At 40.9% G+C, this 24,647-nt stretch overlaps 1 protein-coding gene across 2 annotated transcripts in view; it reads left to right on the forward strand.

Moving 5' to 3' along the window:
- TMEM241 (transmembrane protein 241) overlaps positions 1 to 24,647 on the forward strand; it is a 58,562-nt gene that overhangs the window by 20,103 nt on the left and 13,812 nt on the right. For both annotated transcript variants that reach the window (XM_059836054.1, XM_059836055.1), the window contains exons 10-13: positions 542 to 577; positions 7,803 to 7,837; positions 9,095 to 9,164; positions 11,869 to 11,962. In XM_059836054.1, coding sequence (XP_059692037.1) covers positions 542 to 577; positions 7,803 to 7,837; positions 9,095 to 9,164; positions 11,869 to 11,962 — 235 coding nt within the window. The remainder of the gene's footprint in view (positions 1 to 541; positions 578 to 7,802; positions 7,838 to 9,094; positions 9,165 to 11,868; positions 11,963 to 24,647) is intronic.

Genomic DNA, 24,647 nt, shown 5'->3' on the forward strand with positions numbered 1-24,647 from the left:
TTGCACTAATCCCAAGTGCATGTTAGAACTTCAGCTAGACAATAGTTGTTTTGAAAGCAGGTGGCATTACATGTTCACAATGTCTATAATCTGCAGTTGTGTGTATGGATGGGGATGGATATGTTGCCACTGCATATGATGTATATGCAGATAATACATGTGTGTATAGGATATGGATAAGCTCATTTATTTCAAAACCATTTTCTGTCTCTGTTTAAAGGGTCTAAATTTTAGTCATTCTCATTTCATCTTCACTTTAAATGAGACTCCCACTGACATAGTAACAACAGAAATAATGTGCAAATTATGTGTAAGTTAATATGCTGATTACTATATTGATAATATTATAATATTATTATGGTTATAATGTATATAATTATAATATAATGTTAGTATTGCCTAATTATAACATTGTGCCTGTATTATATAATATTATGATGTAATATTACAGTGTTATAATACTATTTAATATACCAATCTCTTATACCAAATTAACTGCATTACTAAAAGAACACCTTTTTTTCTTTCCCTCCTCTTCCAGTGATCTGGACCAACAGTACATCAACTATGTATTCAGGTAAAATGAATAAGCCTTTGATACACTATAGCTGGTTTTATGTGGTATATGTTTTAATTTTCAACCATGGCTTGTTTAGGAAACTCATAGCTGCCACTACTAATATGTGTTTATTTAGCAGGACATTCACAGAGAGAACAGTGCTAAGCTGAATGACTTAGCAGCTGAATTTTTTTGGCTCTGGTTATAGGTGAACATACCAATATACACCTGGGGAGGTAACGAGGTGTTAATTATGAATTTTTTAATCACCATGTGCAAAAGTGATCTATCATTTCCAGAAATAATATTTACAGAGTAACTCCCTGGCAATACCCCACTTCAGAAAGTCAAACCTGTACAAAATTGCCAGAAGGGGAGGTAGTGATTACAAAAGTACGATGTGCAAAGAACATGAGCAGTAACCGATTGTTCAGAGTGCCGTTAGTGGGATTGAGTAACTCAGACTTTCAGGTTTTTTTCTGATTTGGAGATATAAAAGTGGCTTGTTATTTTGTAGTTAGTAAAAGAGCCTGAGTCACTGACCAGACTGCCCTGCGTTTTTTTATTTAAAAAAAAAAAAAAGTCAGTCCTTTCCTCAAAGAGCCATGGAAGCCACAACATTTGGTGTGCATGGCTTCTGCTAGATTTTTGTGAGGCTTTATTTGAAGTAAGGCATATAGAGAGTTTACTAGATTCTCTTCCATCCGTAATCACATCTTGTGTATGTTGATCTCTTTTCTTGGAATGGTAGCTAAAGTTGTATGGGAACACTCTGGAGTACAGATACTAAGTTCTAAAAAAGGATGTTCAAAAGGAATGAAAGAGAGACCAGAAGTTAGTATTAAGCATAGCAAAAGTGAAGTTGTACTTGTCCATTTGATTAGATGGATGTGTACTCTTGTCTGACCACATTAAAGATCCTTGATAGGAACACATCAGGGACACCAGTGTAGGACAGTTACTTCACTTCAATTCCCATTTATCTTGTGAGCATCATCAACATGATAACACTGTGTATCTCCTTCTATGTTAGTTCAATCAAATCTCCTATTTCCATAAACAAGTAATGCAGGCCTCTGATTTTGCGTTTGTATGTTTCCAGTGTCTATTCACCAGGGTCCCATGTGTTGACAATATCTGAATGTCAGTTTGCTTGAAGTAGGCTCTTGTTTAAGTCAGTTGTTGTTTTCCATCTACTATGAAGTGCAAAGTAAATAAATTTTACTCAAAGAAGGTAGTTGTGTTTATTGAACGCGTTTTGAAGAATTAGTCATGGAACTTGCAAATATGCTGCTGTGTCCAGAAATAACCCTCGAAGTCTCGAATGAGCTGTAGTTATTTGTCTGTGTTGAAGGGAGAATCACGAAACAAGCAGTAAAATCAATTGATTTTTCATTTGGCACTTGCCTGACTATGGCTCTCAGTTCTCATTTTAGTTGAAAACTGCATCTGGGCCTGAACCCTTATTAAGCCTGAACCTTAAATTCAGATTTTGGCTGAAGGTCTTAATTTTGCAGCTTTGATTAAAAAGTCAGGGCTGGGTTCCTGCTGTGTTAGTTGATGGTATCCTTTAAGTCTGTGAAGTTGTGTCCAGCAGAGAGCAGGAGTTCCACATTACATGGAAAGAATGATTATTGATTTAAAGGCTTTTGAAAGGGAGAAACTTCTCGCTAAGGAACTGTGAGGTACAGTGGTATGTATTTTAAAAACTGTTCTTTAAAAAAAACCAACCAAACAAACAAAAAACCAACAATGGAATTGTGCATATTGGAAGATGTCTCTTTTTAGCACCTGCTTAAAAGCAAAAATGTGTTCCCAAAGCTTGCAAAGATTTTCACCATTAAGGGACTTAAAGGTCGGTGTAGCTTGCGAGATGATGGTACAAAGCAATTGCTGGAAAACAGGTGGCTCAGAGGAGGTAGAAGTCTGGATGCTTATTTGTTTGGCTTGGGTCTGTGGATATCTATATGTCTATGTATATATTTCTATGTCTTAGAGAAGCTCGCAATCCATAGCATTTGGTCCTCATTTTGTCTGGAGAAAACAAACAGTACTGTGGACAATGGGATAAGTGACATCTGATTTCTTTTAGAGTTTTGTTTTGTCATAATAGCGGATGATGTTTGAAAGGGTATAAAATTTGGTGGAAGCTCTCTCCTTGTTTATGATATTCATGATGTGCCACTGCCATGAAGGTCCTCCAGTGTCTAATGGGGCTGAAATCTTTTTGCTGCAGAAGGCACTGGCAGGGTTTTTTCTTTGTGAGACCTCTGCGCATGTAGTTGTCTTGGAGATGACTGCCACTTTTTGAATTTGGATGAAGCTGGTCAGCGTGTTGTAGAGCTATGTATGTATGTGTACACACAGCTTTATTGCACAAGCTTAATTTCTGTAGAAAACAGTCAAAAGTATTTTTAAATCACACTGAGCAGAGGGCATTTTACTCTGAACATTCTCTGAATGAGCGTTAACTCCTCATGGGCAGTTCTGGGTCAGAATTACTGTAAATGTGTGCTTATCTCTGTCAGAGGGTGCCCAGCACTAAATTTTGTGATTTAGCAGGCATTAAGGTACATGCTGCTACTCAGGGCTTCTCGAGGACTGTTTTGTCCATGACAGGATCCCAGTTCCACCTCCAGAACAGGACAGCCTAATGTGTACCGGTGGTCTTGCCTATATGAGCATGATGCTATGATTTATGGAGGAACTTGCTAGTGCGGTATCAGTGCAACTTTCTCCTCTTAGCACTATTATCAACAGGCCTTTATAGCTTCTTGTTTCTAACGTAGATCAGACAGCTGACATGCAGCTGGGAAGAGAAAGCAGCTGTGTGGGCACAGCCAGATAGTGTTTAGAATCATAGAACCATTTAGGTTGGAAAAGACCCTTAAGATCATTGAGTCCAACTGTAAACCTAACACTGCCAAGTCCACCACTGAACCATGTCCCTAAGCACAACGTCTACACGTCTTTTAAATACCTCCAGGGATGGTGACTAAACCACTTCCCTGGGCAGCCTGTTCCAATGCTTGATAACTCTCTTAGTGAAGAAATTTTTCCTAATATGTAGGAAAATCTGGGAAAATATATAGGTTTGTTACAATAGAGGATGTTTAAAGCTTTTCTGTTTGGTACAAAAGCACAGTTGTACTCTGAGTGTAGAGACTGCCTGGACAGAACAGATTAAAAGTTCTGCCCCAAGCTACTGGATGTTAGAATGTACCAATATCTCAGATTAAAAAAAAAAATATTCAGATTAAAAAGAAACAGTAACTGTATTGGCTCTGTTGGACACTTCCAGAGGTGCAACTGAAATGAGCAAAGTCTCCTAACATATGCTGTCCCTACATGCCATGCACTGTTTCTTGTTTTAAAATCTGGAACAATTTGGGAGGGGAGAACGTCTTAAGCAAATGATGTACATTTGGAATGGGAACTTTCCAGAACCAAACAGATCTGAAGAAATATTTGCTGATGTTGAAAGTGTGGTGTTGTTCTCACTTCATCACTTACGGCATGATTATTCAATGGCTTTTAAAAAAAGGAGCCAGACCAGGAACAAGTGTAGGAGGGAAAGCAGAGCTGTGCTACGCAGAGAAGGGAAGGGTGATGTTGCTTCTTAGTACCCAACCCCATGCTGTTCATCCATCTCCCTTGTGTATAAGCATGTGGGGCAGGAAGGGGGAGGAAGAGAAGAGGGGAAATGTACTTTCAAGAACCTCCCTCTAATCCTCCAGACTTGTTCCCACCACCTTTTTTTTACTGCAATATTTTATTTCCCTGCGCTCTGACTTCTGCATTAGTGTTCTACTTCCTCGTGGTTTTTCCAGTAATCTTGCATTTTCTTTTATTCCTTTCTAGTCCCCCACTTTTTATCAAGGAGGGAGCCAGATTTCTCCCCTCCAGCTAGTGGGCAAGGGGTAGCATGAGGGGCAGGGGTGGTAATGTCTACCTGGCATGTTGAGGGAAACATAATATGTCTTAGAAGTGGGTCACGGCTCATCTTGGGCTTTCTCCTATGCTGAGGCAGGTAGAGATATGTTACTTCTTGTGGAGAACATGGAAGAAGGTTTCAGTACATCCCAGTATCTGTCACTGTCTGATATTTGTTCACAAAGGCATGCCAGATAGCCTAGCAGTCACTGGTGAGGAGAAAACAAAGACGTATAGCAGGAGAGTTTCAAATGGTGAATAAATGGCACTGACAAAGGTGTGAGGTAAAGGCTCTACTCCATCCAGCTAAACTACATCTGGCTTCTGGAAGAGCTGCTAATCTGTCACTTTTGTGAATTAAAAATCTGCAGTAGATTTTCTGTAATAGGGAAGGGCAGCTTTGCAGGCATAAATTGCTGTTCTTGCTGACAAAACCTCTTTTTAGCCAGAAAGAAAACCACAGGTGACCCAGCCCTCAGTATTGAGTACAAGGGAAAAAGAGAGGAGCAGAGAAATCCGGCACAGGGATTTTGGTTTTGCTGCACCCTGATGTCCAGGCTGTCCTGCTGGAAACCTCTGAATCCCTAATCTGGTTTTACAACATCATGGTGTCTTTTCTACTGATGTTCTGTTCAGAGCAGAGTTACAGTACAGCTTTAATGCCATCTAACCCATTTGCCTTAACCTGCTCTGCACTTCACAAAGAAGGTTTTGTTTTCCTCCTATGTTTTCTTTGGATCGAGGCTTGGGATGTCTGGTAGGGTTATCAATTCCCCTTGGTTGCAGAAGGAAGTTTCTTCCTGAGCATTTCCCTATCTCACTGTTTCTTTGTTTAAAAATTAATAATGCAAAAAGCAAAAGTGGAGAAGCACGGCTTAGTCATAATTCTCATCACTGTTGATAGAGTTTCACTTGCTATGCCAGTCTCCTGTTTTCTCTGTTATTCAGTTAAAAGCAATAGGCCTTCGCTTCCTTTTCTCTCTTTACCAGGAAACTGAGGAATTGGGCCTGTTTATTGTGAATTCCTCTTAGCATCCTGTGCGGGGAGAGCTTGCGTGTGTGGGGAGGAGGGATGAGGGTGACCTGCCTACTGTAAGTGATCTGCTTTGCCTTGTTTAATATCTTTGTGACAACCACATCTTTTAAAAACATGTATAAATATTGACTGTGTGAACATACTGTACCAGTTGATGCCTTTCAAAGACATTGTATAAAACATTAAGCCTAAAATACCCACCTGCCTGTCACTCATGAACCGTTTCCTCCTTCAGCCCCTTGTCCTCCACGTCTGATTTCAGTGACAAGCTTCCCCCCGAGGCTTCCTTGGCCATGGGATTCCAATGCTCTTTGCAGTTCCTTTTGCTACCGGTGTCTCTGTGAATGATGCTGGGATTCACCAAAGCATGCCGAGGGCAGGCCACCAAGTGCAGTGGCCTGGACACATAGAGAACTGGGACCAGCTGAGAGCGAGCAGGCTTGGAAGTGGTAGCTGTGTTAACACTGGAAAAGGGTATGGTATAAGTACCACGCTGATGATAATGTACTGCTGCAGGTACTGGAGACAGCTCATTTACAGCGAGTTCAGTTTTCTAGCCATAGCCTTGTGCGTTGGGAACCAATTCCAGCTCTTTCTCTGCCTTAACTTTTCACTGTGCAGGCTTCCATTCCTCCACTGGCTGGGCTGGCGCTTTGCTGCCATTACTGGGCCAAGCGAACTGTAAGAATCACCGGTAATTAGCCAGGGAAAATTGCCTAGCTTTAGCGTTCATAACATTAATGAATGTCTTTTTACCTTTGTTAGTGCAGTGCTTGCTGCTTATCAAGAAGCAACCTCTGCAGATTCTCTTTTCTCCTTCTCGCTTGTGTCCTTTGTGTTTGTCGTGGACTTACGTTGTTGGTAATTGGAGGAAGCTGTAGCTCTGCTTTGGAGACGTGCATGCTTCTCCCATCTTACAATGCCACAGAATACGTTTCTGTAGCCTTCTAACCTTGGAAACAACATGGAATGAAAAAATTTGGAAAAAAATCAGAAATTTGCAGGAAGAATCAGTAGCACTGAAAAAGGCTCTGTACAGCCTATACCACAAACTCCGAGGATGAAGTCTTTGTAGGACCTTAGAAATCTTAAGTGATACTCCAGATAAAGAGCTGGTCACAGATGATTTTCTTGTTTACTTGTATCTTTCTGAAAAGTATGCATCATTTGGGCTGGTACTTGGTTTTATTTTCATGCGGTTTTTTTAAACTTGTTTAATTGCAGCATTTGTCCTTTCTCTACCTGACATTTTGGGCATGAATGTGCAGTGTATGCACAATCACACGCATAAGACGCTATATTTGACTCATGCAGTATATGCATATCCCTATAAAGTGGACATTGGTATGCACACAGCTGAAATTAATCCTCAGACAGAGAGACACTCAAGTCTAGACAGAAGTGTAGTTCTCTGTAGATTCTGTCTCAGTGGTGGCACCAGCTGGCTGAACGGCAGGTCTGTTGAAAAGGACTTGGGGGTAACAGTGAATGCTGAGATCTATATGAGGCAGTAGTGCATGCTCATGGCAACTTAAGGCAAACTGTGTGTTGGGCTACATTAGAAGGAGCATGGTTGTCAGATCGAGAGACATTATTATGAGTGTTTGTGAGCCTGCAGCTGGAATACTCTATGCAGTTTTGGGCCTCCCAGTTCAAGAAAGATACTGAGAAATCGAAGGTCTAGCAGAGGGCTACTGACATTGTTAGGGACTTAGAGCACATGACCTACTGCAAGGAGAGTTTGAAGGAACTAGTCTTGTTGAGACTGGCAAAGTGGAGACTAAGGTGCAACCTAACAACTACCTACACCTTCTTGAAAGGGAGTTGCAAAGACGACAGAGCCAAACTCTTCTAAGGAGTGGCAGATGGTATAACATGGAACAACCATAAATTGCAGTTTTGGTGATTTACAGATGGGACATCAGGAAAAACTTCTTCGCTAGGAGGGTAGGATGGCCCTAGGATAAGTTACTCAGAGAGGTGTGGAATGGCCATGCGGGAGGTTTTTGAGACCTGGCTTTTTGAGCAGAGCCACAGAGGACGTGATCAGATATTGGTGATAGTCCTGCTTCAGGTGAGAGATTGTATTAGGTGACCCTGGAGGTTCCTTCCCAACTATCTTTTTTTTTTTTTTATTTATACTTATGCCTCAGTTATTCTACTTAACTGCAGTAAGTTTCACCATGAAGAAACAAACACAAAGCTGTCAATTTATAATGTTCAGGCGATGTCATAAATTCTGTAGTATACAATTAATCTTTTTTTATTTTTTAGTGTGGTGCTGTTGGCCTCTGCATCCCATCCAGCAGGTAAAGTGAATTGAGTTGTTCTTCTTTTAGGTTTCCATATTGCTTTTCCTTTCCATGCATGTTTTTAGAGGCCAAACCCTGTAGGATTTTAGCCCTGGAATTCATCAGGAATATGACCAATAGTATGATGTCCTGTAGGAAGAGGAGAGGAGAGTATGTAACACTGTGTAATTTGCATGATACTTACTAATACCTTTTTAGCTGCCCTTTGCAAAGAAACAGCATAGGACAGACAACAAAGAACAGCTTTCGACGTGGTGCATGGTAAAGAGCAAGGATTCCCTAGGTGAATATGTCCTCTTCAAAGCAGTATCCCAGCAGTCAATGTAGAACGGAGTTTCCTTCTGTGCGTTGCCCTCAATGCTACGCAGAGATTTCGTTTTGTTGCTGTATAAGATGTATTCCATCGCTTGAGCCCATGGCAGGATTTGAAGTATCAAAAGATCAAAGGCTAAAAATGGAGAAATTAAATATTTGATGGTGGCTAATACTCCTACCATACTGGTGTTTAAATAGTTAGGAGGATAGAGATGATTGTCTGTTGCTTTTACTAGACATTTGCTCAGTCAGAAAAACAAAGGAAGAAGCATTTAAATAAACGTAAATTCCCCCTTTTGCCTGGTGGTGCATATTGTGTATATAGCATTCCCCCACCAGGATAGGCAGACGTGTTAAGCAAAATAGTCCTGCATTTCAAAAAGTGAAATATGGAGCTTCCTCCGAATCTGTGGAGCCTGAAGGCTGGAAAACTCCTGGGAATTGTTGCTACCAAGAACAATCAGGGCCCAGGTTCCTGGAAATGCAAGTACTCAAGAGCTCTGCTTGGATCTGGGAGAACTTTTTTAAACCTCTCAACTTGCTCTGTGTGACAGAGTTCAAATGCCAGAGGGGGAAGCAGCCAACATATGTCTACGTTTCCTGTTGCTTCAGTAGGAACTATCACGAGCTCTGTAATAAAAGAAGTGGATATGATGCATGTCTACCCACTGGCAACTGTTGCTTAAGCAGGATCTTCTGTATACTACCAAAGAATACTCTTACGTATCCCTTTCCCCTTTTTCAACCAAAGGCAGGAACTGGCTAGAAGCAAGGTCAGAGAGAAATCATTAAACACACTAGAAATGTGGAAAGCATCATAAATGAAAAGTCAGCCAGCTGTAAAGGCTGAAAGGAATGTTAAACTAGTCATGTTCGTATAATTGCTGTTCCCCTGCTTGTAACAGTGGGTAATATTGAGAATATTGCTTTGTCCCTCAGGTGATCTCTTCAGTGCCTTGGACTTTCCTTTCCTGTACTTCTACAGGTTTCATAGCAGCTGCTGCGCCAGGTAACCTCTCTGTAGCAGGACATGTTAATGTTTTCAAAATAAGAGATCCCGTTGACTTACAACCTTGGCTCTCAGTTAAAAATTTCAGAGCATGCAAAACAGTTATACTAGTTTCTGCTGGCATAAGCCAGTAAACCTGCAGAGAATCTGTATATGTGCATATCTGCGGATATGCATTTGAAGGTCTGAGATTCAAATGTGCTGGAAGTATATGTGTTTATGCAAGTGAGTGCATTCTGAGCAGGAGAGTTCCCAGTCACCAGTAAAATAATTTTTACCTAACGTAGCAAAGCTTTGATAAATAGCATCTCTCAAATGCTTCTCAAGTCGGATTAGCCCTTGTAAAACTTGCTGTTTGCAGTGATTACAAAGTATTAGTCTTCAGCAGTATATGGGTGTACATGGATTTATTTGCCTGTACATCTTGTTATTTGGCAGAATGCTTTCTTTGGGTAAAAGGGAAAAGCTTTAACAAGCGTTCCTTTATTTTGAGTAGCAAAAGTTCACTGCCCAATAGTGTAATTCTCACAGGACAATGTAAGTATGTTTTCTATAGGTCTTAATTATCTCAAAAAAATTATTCTTGTCTTTCCCCTCCAGTCTTCTGCCAAATGGAAGTATTTTCTTTTTAGAGGGGAAAAAAATATTTTCATGCTAACTGGCAAAAGTATTTCCTGATTGTTAGGGGTTTTCTTAATTGTATCTGGATCTTCCATTAAAAGGGGATATTAAAAATTATTATTAAATAATTTCCCTATGTACATAGTTTTTTGGTACGAAAGTGACTTTTTTCAAGGGTGGACTATCCACACTACAAGTAACTTGCAATTAGTATTAATGAATAAGTCGTTCCACAGTACATAGGTGAAATTATTTCTTGTTGAAGGCAAGGTCTAACTGCAGGCACTAATGGGTATCTGTCTAGCCCAGATATTATTCTTTTTCACTTCATTAGAATTTTACCACTGTTGTAGCCTCCCATTCCTGTTTCCATTGCCCCAGCTTCAGTACATGTATAGTAGATAGCACTGTACACTACAGCAAGTGGAAAGGAATAGTTAGATGGAGAAACAAGCATCTCAGTTGCTCTCCTACATCTTGTAATCTAGTGTCTTTGTAGACATAAAGGATTTGGAGGAAAACCTATACAACGTGAAGTAAGGGTAATTGATGCAGCTAAATCTACTACCTGTGCAGAATGTCTGAAGCATTAGTAGTAAGGTGCAAAGTGCTCAATCTATTTAATGAAATAAATCAGTGTTAATTGTGACATGAATATTTCAGGTATTATAATTAGCTGTTTCACTTTTTATCTCTGAATTACACTAAACAGGTTCAAATCACTCTGACTAAAAGCACTTCTTAGTAGGGCAGAAGATGTGGAACAAACTTAAGCCAGCTGCTGGACTTTCAAAAGTTTGGGCAATGCTGCTTCATTGAACTCACTCATTTCTCAGAGTGGAATGCTCTACTGTTCAGCACTTCATCCTTTGCAACAGGGGGCTGAGTTTGGGCCTATCTTTTAACATCAAAGCAGCATCTGCTTTCTTGGCTTCAGGCACAGCGGATAGTCCTCTGGGGTCTCGTGTTAAGGCTCAGTGTAAGAAACCCTAGTACCTCCTGCTCCTGGGCAGTTATCTTACTCTGTTGTTTGAGGCTGAGGTGCTGGAGCCCAGCATGGAACTTCTGACCTGGGGAGCCACCATCTTCCACCCTTCCTGCTATTGCAGAGAGGGCATCAGCCGCATTGCATCAGTATCCAGAACAGCATACCTTCTTCGAATACCAAGGCACTTCTCGCCTCACCACCTGTGTGCTGTGTTGATCCTATCTCCTTTCCTATGCAGCTTCCCGCAGTACTTTGTAATCTCTTGTGCCTCTCAACCAGCCACTGAGTAATTTGTGCCTTTCATATTTTGAAGTCCTTTTCTATTCCCTGCTTGCTGGTTTACACTATTTCACTGGTTCAGAACCAGTGGGTTGTAAGTATGTCACAAGTGAAACAAAATCCAGAGCCAAAGCTTATAAGCTCTGTGAGGTCCAGTGAGATGTGGAACAGTTTCCTTAAGAGTAGTCTTGGCTATAGGAGCATTGGGGACTACTGTCCTATATGACTTGAGAATCAAAATTCACTTAACTGTCAGCAGAGAGCTTTGGAGTATTCTGTTCCCAGCACTACTGAGTCATCCGTCTATTTGTTATACAGTAGAGATGTATTTGACTTCCTAATTGGAATTTAGGGTTCATGAAGTTTAAACAGCTTGAAAGCTTCAGGCAGAAACTTTCCAGTGGTTATTTTTTCAGTTCAAGGCTTTGTGGAAGTTGAAGTGAGTTAGTTGCCAAACATGTGTGGCTCCTGTTGAAATTATCATTGCCTTTATTCAGAGCCATTTCAATGCCTGAATTTAATATTTCACCTCATGTTTCCAATAATCTCTACTTTTCTGATTATGCAAGTGCATTAGAGACCAGCTATAAGAGTGTCAGACTTACTTTACTCAGACTCTAGTCACTGACTGAACAAAACCCAATATGTACTGGCCATAATGTAAGCTCTTTGTCCACCTGCTTTCTTTCTTCAAATGGGATTAACACTGCTTGAAGGGTGACTTTAATTCTGCATTAGGAAAACCGAGATGCTTGTAAGGGGTTGCTTAGTTGAAATTAGGAGACTTTATTAACAATCTTTCCCCATGCCTTGCAGTGGACTGTTGGGATTCTTTCTGATGTTGCACACAGTGAAGCTAAAAAGCAGCACAACCTCAGGGCAATATGCAGCATGGAGTTTCCTTGCAAAGGTAAGAGAAAGACTGTCACAGGAACACAGTGAATCTGTGCTTCTCCCAGGAGAACTGAGGAATTTCTGCATCTCTCTAGTTTCCCTTGCTATTCCTATTTGATGCCTCTAGGGCCTGCCTGTGCAACTTGCTTGTAGAGTTGAGGTGACAAATACCAGGTGCATAATAAGCGGGCATCGTAAGCTGAGATGAAATACTGTATATAGACTGAGTTTAATGGAGCTTGGCTGATTATTGCAGCTAAGGATTTGGCCTACTGAATCCCAGTAATACAAATCTATACTTTCCAAAGGTGTTTTGGAGAATACTCCTTCCGAGAGTGTGCACACCAGCCGTTGTTTCCAATGTGTCTTCCCAGAGCCAAGAGTTAAAACTAGTTCCCTGAAGTTCAGTACCAGAACTCCCACTGCTGTCATTGCAGGGGAGAGCAGCGGATGTCATTTGCCTTGACATTAACAAGGCTTTTGGCAGTATCTCCCACAATGTTCATATATCCAAATTAGACTGTTATAGTCTGGATGGACAGACAATTAGATGGGTAAAAAAATGGTTGGATGATCAGGCTCAGAAGGTAGAGGTTAATGATTCCTACTCTAGCTGGAGGTTTGTGACAACTGGAGTAGCACAGGGATCTGTCCTGGGATCCATCCTGTTTAACATCTTTATTGATGAGTCAGAGGTGATAGGGTGCACTCACGTTTGCAAAGGACACTGAACTGGGAGGACCAGCCAATAATGCTGAAGAGCAGGGTTGCCTTCCAGAGGGACCTGGACAGGCTGGAGGAATGGACCAACAGAAATCTTACAAAATTCAGCAAGGACAGATGTGAAGCCCTACACATGGGAAGAAAGAGACCCTAGCAATAATACAGGCTGGGGACTGGATGTCTGGGAAGGAGCTCTGCAGAAAAGGACCTGGGGATTTTGGTAGACAGCAAGCTGAACATGAGCCAGCAGTGTGCCCTGGCAACTAAGAAGGCCAAAAGTATCCTGGGTTGTACTAACAGTAGCACAAGCAGTAAATTGATGGAAGTGATCATGCCCCTCTACTCAGCACTTGTTAGACCTCATCTGGAATAGGGAGCCTTGTTTTAGACACCTCAATACAAGGAAGACATCGATAAACTGGAGCAAGTTTGGCAGAGGGCTGCCAAGAAAGTCAGGGGGCTGGAGCACTTGCCTTGTGAGGAGCAGCTGCTGGACCAGGCTTGTTCAGCCTGGAAGAGAGACAGCTTTGGGAGCACCTAACAAACAGCAGCTGCCCAGTAGCTATGGAGAAATTATCAAGACAGATCCAGGCTCTTCACAGTGGTGCATGGGGGGGGGGTGTGTGAAAGATAACAAATGTAAGTTGAAACAAGAGAGTTTCAGATTGGGTATAAGAAAAAACTTTTTCATCCTGAGGACAAGTCAGGCAGGGGCACAGGTTGCCCAGGGAGGCTGTGCAGTCTCCATCTTTGAAGGTTTTCAAGACTCAACTGGACAAAGCCCTGAGCAACGCGGTCTCACCTCCTGAGGTCCATTCCTACTGGAATTATCCTGTGATCTGTGGATCTAGGGTCTGGCTGTACTTGATTTAAGTTATTAACAGCTCATTTGTTAAATTATCAGTGGTAAATGCAGTCAGAAGAGCTTGTCAGACTCCTTTTCCCTGGTTAGGTTTTACTCAGTTTCATCACTCTTAGCTAGGTCATCTGAAAACCACAGCCTTCCTATGTGGTTTGTGATCACAGCTTTCCTACTACAGTGAATGAAGCTGTTACCTTACCAAAAAAAAAAGTAAACTTGCATAGTATTCTTGTTCAGAAACTGTAGTCAATTGAGTCTTTGTTTTTTCTGGGGATAACAAGAAGGGAGTAATATGTCTTGTTTTGTGCTTTGCAAGCTGTTCCACACTGTACAAGTCACATAGAGCTTCTCACCAGTTTGAGTTTCTTCCAAACATTCTGACTGTGCAGATTTTAGTGCCTTAGCTTTCTTCTTGCTCCTGGGTAGCAAGTCAACTAGTCTAAAGCTTGCTCTTGCATCTTTTTTTTTCCTTTCTTAACATTCTGTGTTGGAGATGGGACTAGCTGGCTCTGCTAGTAGGTATTGTGAATAAGGAGAAATGGTTCTACATGTGGTATTTATGACCGATCCGAAAAAAATGCAGGCAAAGATGTGTTGTGAAATATATTTGAAGCAGATTTGGGTCCTTCCCAGCTGAAGTGGATCAGAGTCACAAAGTCTGGACTGCATCAAGCTTTCCCAAAGTTCAAGAGTTTCTAGATTTGTGGGGTTTTGGCCAACTCTAGACATAAATTAGACAGTTTGTCCTAGCCACTGTTGTCGATGAAATTACGTGCCTTTATAGCAACTAAAGATTTGCACCTGTGTCACTATGATAATTTCATCTGTTCTTCAGCCTTAAAAGTCTGTGTTTGTTAATGTGCATGGTTTAATTATCTTGTTTAGAAAGGTTTTTGTAACAGAGCAAATTTAGTCCTTTTCCTGTTGTAGCTTCTAACACAGTGCTCAAATTATATGTCTTGTCTTGAGTTCAAAGAGGGGAATCAGTAATAAGGACATGAGATCTGTCTGTAGCACTAATAATTTTACCAAAACTAGCAGTTTCCCTAATGTCTTTCACTAGTGTTTTAAAGCTTGCTGTAAGAATGATTTTAGGGCTCAGTCATACCCATCTGAAGGCAGCATGAGGAGCACAGAGGAACTGCTGCTCCAAGTGCTGAAATGCAGCTGATTTTGGGATGGAAGTCAGTGAATGCTGGAAAAATTCTGAAACATTATACCTCACGTTTAGAACAGGGATCAAAAGAGACTGGAGAGGCAGAGACGGATAAGCAGAAAGCAAGAGCTGAACTGGAGTTTGCCTACAAGCTTACAAGGGTAGGGGCTGATCTATCAGCTCCTACAAAATTCGCACAAGGTATCTTGTAACTATAAGGAACCATAAATTTACATATGGCCTAGTTAAGAAGAGTCCTATCTATCTGATCACTAATGCTGCTTCCTGCAGGTGTTTGGAAGAGTTAAAACTACATACTGATTCAGCCCAACATTGCCTGGGTATGAGGGCTGTCTCAATCACATGTCAAGTCACCATAGGTGCAGAAAAGCAGTATTTAACTAGTACTGTAAAAACCTGTTTAAATCCAAGTGTGTGACTCCCTTTTTTAAAAAAAAAAAAGTAAGGACGTTAATGTGGATAAAGAATAAAGATAGAAACTATTTGAATCTGGACTTGCAGAATGAGATCCAGTAGAAAAAAAAACTCTGGTCACAACAACGACTTTGCGTTCTCACATGAACATTTTTCTTGGATTGAGTAGTACCCTAGATCATCCTCTTAATCTCTCAGACTGACTGGAGTTTTCACCAGCAGTTGAAATGGAGCAGCATTTGAGGCCACAATATGTTTATCTTGCAAATGAGCCAAGAAAGGAGAACGCTGTAGTCCTCAGACAGCAGCACAGGCCTCTAGGGAGGTACAGAGACTCAGAAAATCTGTTTTCCATTTGGATGCTTTGTACCTATGTGACTGATGAGCTGGGGCTGAGATCGTTGCCACCACTTCATTTCTTGTTAAGTGCCGATAGGCCAATAAACTAATCATGAGGTCTGATAGGGCCTGCTTTGCAGATTCAGGGAGACATTCTTTGTGAAGCCCACATATTTGGCCTCCCTGCCCTTTAATTTTTCATTCACTTAAAAACTGGAGCTGGGTTGTAACTTGTTTCAATGATACTTACTTTGGCTGCGGTGACTTAATCATTGTATGAGGTTTTTAAATTCTTCCCTGTAATGATTTCTGACAGCTTTCGTGTCAAAGCATTGCTTCGTGCAGAGACAGACGAAGCACAGGTTTCATCTGTGTATATAGCCCTGTGTGATATTTGCGGTGACAAATGCTCTCTGCACTTTTGCTGTGAAAGCAAATAGTGTGTATGAGTTAGTCATATCTGTATATATTCGTGAGAAATGCCAAAAAATCTCTAAAGTGATCTGTAAAACAAAAAGAAGCCCAAGAAATATGGAATGCTTTGTCATAGCCTTGCACAGATTTAATCCCCAGAAGAGCAAGGATTTGAAGCTGTACTGAGATTTCTTGTTTTAATTTGAAAACTATGCTAGTACCATGGGTCATGTACTGGAAAGAAAAACTGAAGATGCTCATATATACAGACAGAAGCATCTGGTGAGAACGCTAATGAGCTCTAACAGTGCTGTCAGTGAGTTTGTTTAGATTAAGGCTGCCAGTCTATATCTGGTGATGAAACCTGTTAAGGCCTCTAAATGTTAAGCAGCAGAAATAATTTAACTCATGAATAGAAGGGAAGAATGATATTTCAGAACTTTTCTTCAGCAAGATACCGGTTACTTATGAATTCATACTCCCCTATCATGTTTAGTGTTATCCCAATAAACTTGCAGTAGGGAATTCAGCTTGTTTCTGATAGTAACCTATTGAGACAGCTTGTTATAAAGAGGAAGAAAAAATGGGAAGTTCAGTAGAAAGTAAATTTTGGATTCTCTCTTCCTCCCTGCTCTGAAGAAATGAAGTTGGATAACTGAAATCAAGTCGCATTGAGTTTTACACAGGTTTTCTTATGCACTGGTTGAAAGAAAATTTAGATTAATCTGATCAGGAGTATGCAACTCTTTTCTATATAGCCATCCCATGCACCGTTACGTAGTTTCTAGCGTATCTGAATGGTGTTGGAGGCTCCCCGCTAGGTAAAAGCATCCCCTGACAGCTGCTTTGGTTCCTTGTTTGTTAACTTCAGAAGTGTTTGTCCCAGGTCACCCTATGTTTAATGCTGGCTGCCAGACATTGCGAAAGTAATTTTGCAGGAGTGTCTGAAAGAGTATCTCATCTGTGGGTCCTATGTACCTAACTGTGGTCCACTGTACTTACACCCCAGCAGTTTTAGTCCTTCCCCAAAATATATAACAGCTGTTCAGAATGTCTCCTGTAGTCTTTAATTTTATGTTTTGTGTCTGTGTATCTGCTTTTTTCGTCCCCATGGTGTCTTGAAGAGAATGGATAGACTAGATCCATCTTCATGTCAGTGCAAAAAAATGGATGATATCCCTCTTAAATATTGGAAAAGTACTGATGTTTTTTATTAAAGCAGAAATTCTCTTTCTCCTGCTTCTCATAAAATGGAAAGGCCACAACTCCAAGTCTTCTGGGGCTCCTAACCCGGTTATGCTCACTGCACCTCTCTTCACAGATAGCAGTTCACGTGAGAATTTTATCTGCTTTAATTCCAGGGGCAAATCAAACAAGAAAATGAAATTAATTCATGTTTTTCCACATTTTTGCAGTCTTAAAGCCTCGGCTAAACATGTGCTTCTATTTGTATATCTCTTAATTCCTCTCTCACTGCTGCTTAGCATGCAAGTGCTATAAAGTACTCTGGTCCAGAATGTCAGTTCCTTACCTCCGCAGAGGGCTCTTCACTTGCAGAAATAAGAGCCACTCTAAAAGAGTCCTGCCATTGGTACCTTCTGAAGAAAATGGCTCTCCTTGTTCATCTCTGCCCTCATGGGAGAGCATTCTGCATAAAAAAATACGTTTAAAAATTTTATACACATATCATAACCAGAACAAGAATGTGTTTGGTTATCTGGCACTTGCCTCCTTGGTTATATTGTAGACTGAAGTAGTGTCTTCTTTGCATGCTGCGGTGCTCAGGCAAAAGTGACAGTGAGATTCTTGGCTGAAAATCACATTGCTTTCTTGGCCTGGACCTCATAAAGCTTTATGCAAAAATGTCATAAACTCCCACTGGAGTTCCATAAACACAGTGTGTTCTCATTCAGCAAAGATCCTGCACTGCGTGCAAGGCTGTCTCAAGATCTCTACTCGCCCAGCCTGGAAAAACTGTGCAGCTGCAAGCCAAAGCCCTGGGAGAGAGGGAGACTTGTGTGCTAGACCTGACGAGACTCTGCTGGTAGGTGCTCTCTGTGGCACCAGTGTGGTTTGAAGTGCATCTCTAATCTTAGAGGGAGTTTCCATGACCCTAAAGCTTTCAAGTATGCCAAGAAGGGGTTCATAAAAGTAGAAGTGACCTTCTTCCATCTCTGCACCTTGTGTACTCTTATGCATATGGATATGCACACACATACGCATAAAGATAATTAAAAATGGTAAAAATCCTTACTGATTTGTGGTTGGTGCTCACTGTATGAAATATATACATTTATTCTTGACACATATATTTGATTCCTGTGAGTCACCATGGGGACTATGCAAATACCTTGGAAAAGAAAATGTGTTTCCCAGCTGAGCTTCATGAACAGATAAGGCAATCAGTGTGCTCTTAACTGCATCTTAAGGGTCCATAAAAAAGACCAGTTGCTGAAACCTTAAAAGTATAGGTTTTCAGGTAGTTTCCATGGAGACAGCTTGATAGTTACGTTGTAGCATCCAACACTAATTACACCATATAATTGTTGGGAAGACATCAGTCTCCATAACAACTCATTTGTGTGCTACATGACCACTAAGCTAAGTGGCACAGGCTCCCTGGGGGCACTAATGCAATTTAAGGAAGCTGTCTTGTAAGAATAGCTGAGACTTGTTGGGAGATTTTGAATCTCCAGGTAATGGAAAATTTTAATATGTACGTTAAGAGGTGTTGTATAGGGCTGCAGTTGTGTATCCATTGAAAATGGCAGCTACACAGCTTTTGGGCATAACATGGTCACACAAATAAGTATATAAAGTTATGTGTTGCGACTTGGGGGTAGTATCGCGGCGCAATTTTCATCTGTGCTCGATATAAGAAATCCAGTCTCAGCAGACAGTAATTGATAGATTGAACCCTAAGAGATGCTCTGAATTAGTTTGTTTCCTTTTATCCATCATGATATCCATTTGAAGTGCATCATGTACATTTGGTATTGTCATTCTCTTGAACATAAAGCTAATTGCAGAACCACTAGCTTGGAGTATGTCTTTGGAAGGTACTTTTTCACCCTACCCTTGATAAACCATCTCTATATACTTGGCAGTAGAACATGACAATTCAAAAGTGGAAGAATTTTGAATTGCAGAGGAGGCAGGTTCATTGGTTCCTCTGCATAATTGATTCCTTGTCTCCCATGTTTTTATTTGGTCTTCTGGAGTTACTTACATACGGAGAGCTGAGGCTGGGAGATGAATCATAAGTGTGACAAAGAGAAGACAAAAGAATAAGGACTGTTTTGGAAATCGTTTCCATTTACTGATGTAAATGCCAAAATTACATGGGAGAACCATGCACTATATGACATACTAATGTAGAAGATTTCAAAGCTAGCTAAGGCTAGGCGTCCAAAAATGGGCAAAAATAGCCACATTCTTCTCCCTTGCTGTTCTTTTCAGAATCTGGATTGCTGGCTGCCTTTTTGATTCTTAAAAACCTTCATGGGTGAACTGTCTCCAGACTGCCTCACAAATCTTGAGCCTGATCATTGGCCTCTTTGACAGGCACTTGGTGTCATACTCTAGGTTGCTTTCTTCAGAAACTTCTCATGTTAGCGAGCTGCTGCTGTCTGAAACGGGTCTCCCTGTCTTTCTCTTCTTCTCCCTCCCCGACTCAGAACCAATCTTTGCAAAATCTCAAGTGCGTTCGTTTCCCAATCCCACTCTGTACACCTGTTTAAGGATTAGATTTTGACTTTCAACAAAAGTCAGCAAACAGCCATAGGGCTCTGGGGGATGCAGACTGAATGGCTTATGTCCTGTTCCTGAAATATGTGGTGCTCAGGGAACTCACACAGGCTTCAGACAATCTCAGGAGATGACTCTGAGCGGTTCTCATCCTATCCACGGCTAGCATGGGAGGAAGAAAGAGAAAGTCTAGATTTCTCTCCACGCATGTTGCTATGGATGGTTGTCCTAAGGGGGCAGAAGTGAATGGGTCTTCTTGCAGAGGCTTCCCACCGTTTCTGAGGGAATGGGAGGCCAAAGACTATAGGCAACTATAGTCATTCTATCACTGTCTTCCGATGCATGGGACATGCAGGGACTGCTGAGGCCCACAGGGCTAAGTGTGTAACCTTGTGACATTGCTCATAAAAGGCATTACTCAAAATGGATTAGCTGTATTAATGTTTTAAAAAACAATACATTTTTTAAGGTTTCTGATGGAATATTTTGACCTTTTGTAACAGTGAATGGTTAGAAAGCCCTGGAAAGGCTTTTGTTTTTGAATGGAAAAATAAAACCTTAAAGAATACCAATTCTTCCTTGCAGTCTTAGCATAATAATAATAATAGCATGTTGATTTCTTTCCATTACATCATTACTAAAACAGCAATGCAGAGACTGTGTCTCTGTTATTATTGTTGGGTTGTACAGAAAGGGGTCAGCAGGGAGATTTAGTTATCTGGTCTGGGAATTGTTTGTTTATGAATTAGGTTTTCCCAAAGGAGTCCCGAGATGGGAAATACAATAGGAAATGGTCTTTATACATGCACAGAAATACCAAAACTGTAAGTGTCATGCAGGAGAGAGGTTGGTGGAAACTTGCTATTTTTGCTAACAGATTTTTAAAAAATACTTGATTACGCATCCCGAAGTTTCCTATGCTATTTTTGATACTAGTGATATCCTCCACAGAGTTCTGAGTTAGTCATGACAGAAAAATGTTTTACATCTGATAATGTTGAGAAGGAACATAAGCACTTCAGGTGTTTCTATAGATTTTAACAATGGAAAAATGCATTATCTTGCTTTTCACTAAAATATTCCCCTTAAGCTAGGCATCCTCATTGGTTCTGACAATATCTTTGAACCCTTTCAGCAACATTTGTGCTTTCCATGTATAAGTAAAGCAGCATGCGTAGGATCTGTACTCTTATAGCAGTGATACTGGGAGCAAGAAGAGGTTTGAAGATGCACTCAGAAAATGTTCAGGTCTTGAACTGACAATGGCCTTGATCTGCAGTGTTCAGCCTGAGACATTTGGGCAATGTAGCACGGAAAGACCAGTCACTGAGAATGTGTGCAGCATCCTATCCAGCACCCCTCTCTGCAGCAAGGTACTCCAGATAGGATCAGTCTTGGCACAAAGGGCCAGTCCCCATCTGGGTCATTTGAGCCAGTTGTGGAGGTGGCTTCAGAGTGCACAGCTGGGTGGGTGTTCACCTACCTGATGTCTATGTGGAAAAGAAAAGTTCACTGTTGGCTTCCCAGGTTGCTCAGGGGATATTTTCTGCTGTCAGTCTTCTGGTCTGCTTTATGAAGGTATTATCTGGTATAGGGCAACACCTAAGCACATGGCTTTGGACTGAGTGTCCAGCTGACTTTTGAAAAGACATTCAGTTCTTGTGATGCACGGGAACACATTGGTGTAGTCTGTAACATAGCTGCCTTTGGCCCCATTTTTTTGCCTTAGTCACCTCACTGTTGAAGTTCTCTTTCAGAAGTGAACTATGTTCTCTTGCATGTTGAGAGAGAACAAACTGACAGGGCTTGAAAGTATCAGCCTGATTAATTTGGTAAGGATTATGAAATGATGCACATAAAGTAGCTAAATGTTGAAGAATTATCACATCCACTAAGCGGTCTATTCTTAAAAATACTGTCTTCCTCCACAGTGCCAAGGTATTCTGCCTCCAGGAAATTAAAGTTAATTTTCCTTTTCTTCATGGACCCCAAGTGCCAGGAGCTTTACACTCTGCCTGCTGGAACCAGCTTTTTTTTCTCCTGGAGGCCAGCTGAGCCACTGCTGTGGGAGGTCATGGTCCACCTGTGAGGAGTTTGGAATTGCTTCCTCTTCCACCTTTAGTCAGAGGTCCTGATACTGCAAGGCAGTTAGTTATACTAACAGTTCCTGCCTGATCTGGCTACCGGCTCACCCCCTGGCATCTAGCACTTGGGAAGAAGGTAGACACAGGCAGGTGCTGAGCTCGGTCCTTCCCAAGGAGCCAGCTCCTTTTGTGCCAGATACATGTAGCAAACCATCAGTTTGCCTGTTGAATTCGCTGCTTAAGTGTGACAATGAAAAGCGTGGTCGTCTTATCTGGGTTATCCGTCTTCTCTGTCTCTTTATGGTAATCTCTATTTCATGATTTCATAAGGGTTAGACGAGGTGAAGAATAACTTGGAATGCCAAAGGCTAGCTCTTGCTGAGCTTAACGTAAGATGAAGTGTATTTTATTGCGGTATTTTACAGCGGCAGAGCGTTATGACAACTGGCCGCTCCCCAAAACTGAAAAGCAATACTTTTCAAATCAGATAGAAGAAATAATTCTTTAACCCAGTATACCATATTACTGACCAGTAAAATTCAGGGCATCAAACAGAAGATAATACTGAGACAATTGACTGAGTAAGAGTAAAGAGAGGTGTATATTTTTTACAGGTTCAGATCTGCAGAAAAGGTTTCAGTGACCGGGTCACTAGTAATTTCAGCAGAAGCAGACATTATATGGAAGTCTTTCTAGGACAGAAGTGGAAAGATGAATAAACTGCATGCCACGGGATGTAAGTTTTGTATCAACTAAGGTCAAGGAGCAGATCCCTCCTTTTCTCTGATGTGCACGTCAACTGCAGACTTGCTGCATTAGGGGAGGATCGTTAAATCTCCTGAATTCTCTACCATCAACCAATACTTGATTAAACAAACCCTTGGCCCACTCCAGTTGGTGTCCATGATCTTAATAGGTAGAACGCTTCACTGCTGTTGTTGTTGCTGTTGCAATGCTTACTCCATTACACAAATATTTAATAATTCATAAAAAAAGAACAAGATGATGAATCACATTGCCTTGTCAACTTCTGAGCTCAGAGGTTTCAGAGGAGAGACTAAATGGCAGGAGCAGGTTAAGGCCTTTGCAGTAATGGGGCAGCATATACGGAAAAGAGACCCCTTCAACAGCCTGAAACAACAGAAGTAAAGTACCATTAAGCATTATAATGCATGAAGCATTTACGGAAACAGGAGGCATTGGGTATTAAGTTTGGTATAACCTGGATATACAAATGTATTTCAGCTTTTAGTCAAATATACATGCATCAACAGTCGATCTTGTAACAGCAAGAATGGACAAAGCACTTCTTGGCAAATTCAAAGAAAATCAAAGTTATTTGGCCTAAAGAAGTCTTCTCATATCCTTTGTTAAATGACTTTTGTTGTCTTTGCTTGACAAAGCCTCAGCTGCATGGATTGTGCCTCCCGTTTGCAGAACTGACCTGAACAGATGCTATTAGTCTAGTGCATATACACACACCTGTTTGAATCATGATTGATAGTGCTTCACTATGAGCAAAACATGCTTTGGAGAGAAGGTGCATGAATTGTGCAGGGTTTTCCCTTTGTCTCCTTAATACAGAACCGGAACGCTGAAAGTAGTGACAGTATCTGCATTACATTTTCAGTGGTCACATTGAAGAAAAATATTTAAATGTGAACAGAGGCACTGTTAAAATTGAGTTCTGTACTATAGCCACTCTACGCTTCACAGGCTGAAGATTGGTAGTGCTTCACCAGCTATCTCATTAGTCATAGGAAGGGGAAATGTATGTTTTGGACATTATCTCCAGTAGCAGAGGGCAAATGCTTCTTGTTTTGGCTTTCTCTTTATTATGACAGAAACTCTGATGTTTGTATTTGCGTGAAGGTAGGCTGGAGTGGCTACTTGATGTCCAAAAAGAAATAGCTACCATGATTTTCAACCAAATCTAGTATTTTACAAGAGGCAGAGAGGGGTTTTTTTGTTGTTGTTTGTTTTTTTTAAAGTCTCAGGATATCTTTCACTTTTTGTAGGAAAGCAAAATGAGTTGTGATGTGCTTGTAATAGTTCAGTCCTATCCCATCAGTGATGTATGTTTATATATTTCTGTGCTATATATAGTATCTGTTTATATATGAATGTGTATATAGATGTATGTTTATACAGTGGTAGATGTAGGCCTTTCTGAAAAGAAAAAGTCTTGTCCTCTTCATGTCTGATCATTGTAACTATTACCGTGATGTCCTATTTCTCATAAGAGAATTTTCTTACACAAATTCTATTAATTACGTTCAGTAACCCACATATCCTTTTTTACTTTCTACTTTACTTTACTTTACTAGTACAGAAAGTAAAGTATTGTAAGATGTCTCTGCAACATAAAATAATTGTTGTATCTATCTTTCTCTGTGGTGGCTCTTGTAAGGTTTAAAAAAAGAAAGAGACAGTGCAGAACAAAGGAAATTAAGGTATCACCAAGAATCAGAAAGGCTATCTGTTAACTATATACTAAAATCTTCGTATGACTGAGAGCTGTAAGACAGGTGCCACATACCTTAAAGCGGTGAAGACAGAGGGCTCCCTAGAAGTGATTCAGAGGCAAGAGACAGATGGGCTTTCTTGAGCCCTTTCTGCATTGTAGGATGGGGCTGGACATACAGCTGGGTTCCAGAATGACCTAGTAACCACAGCTTCAGTATCCCCTGATGGCTCATTTTCTCCCGCAGCCAAACTGCTAATGAGATGTATACGGTGCTAGAACAATATCTTGGACACCTTTGTCTTATGAGGAATAAGAGAGTGATAAAGTTAGACAACAGTTTAGCAGTTCTTGTGGCATTCACATGATGCTCGGGCTTAAAAACAGTTACTGTAGCATATTAATCTGAAAGGATTATACATTAATCCTTGACAATGTATTAATCTGATAAAACAGGATGTTGAATGACTAAGGAAG

The sequence above is a fragment of the Gavia stellata genome, chromosome 3 (assembly GCF_030936135.1).
Source record: "Gavia stellata isolate bGavSte3 chromosome 3, bGavSte3.hap2, whole genome shotgun sequence".
NCBI classification, from domain to species: Eukaryota; Metazoa; Chordata; class Aves; order Gaviiformes; family Gaviidae; genus Gavia; species Gavia stellata.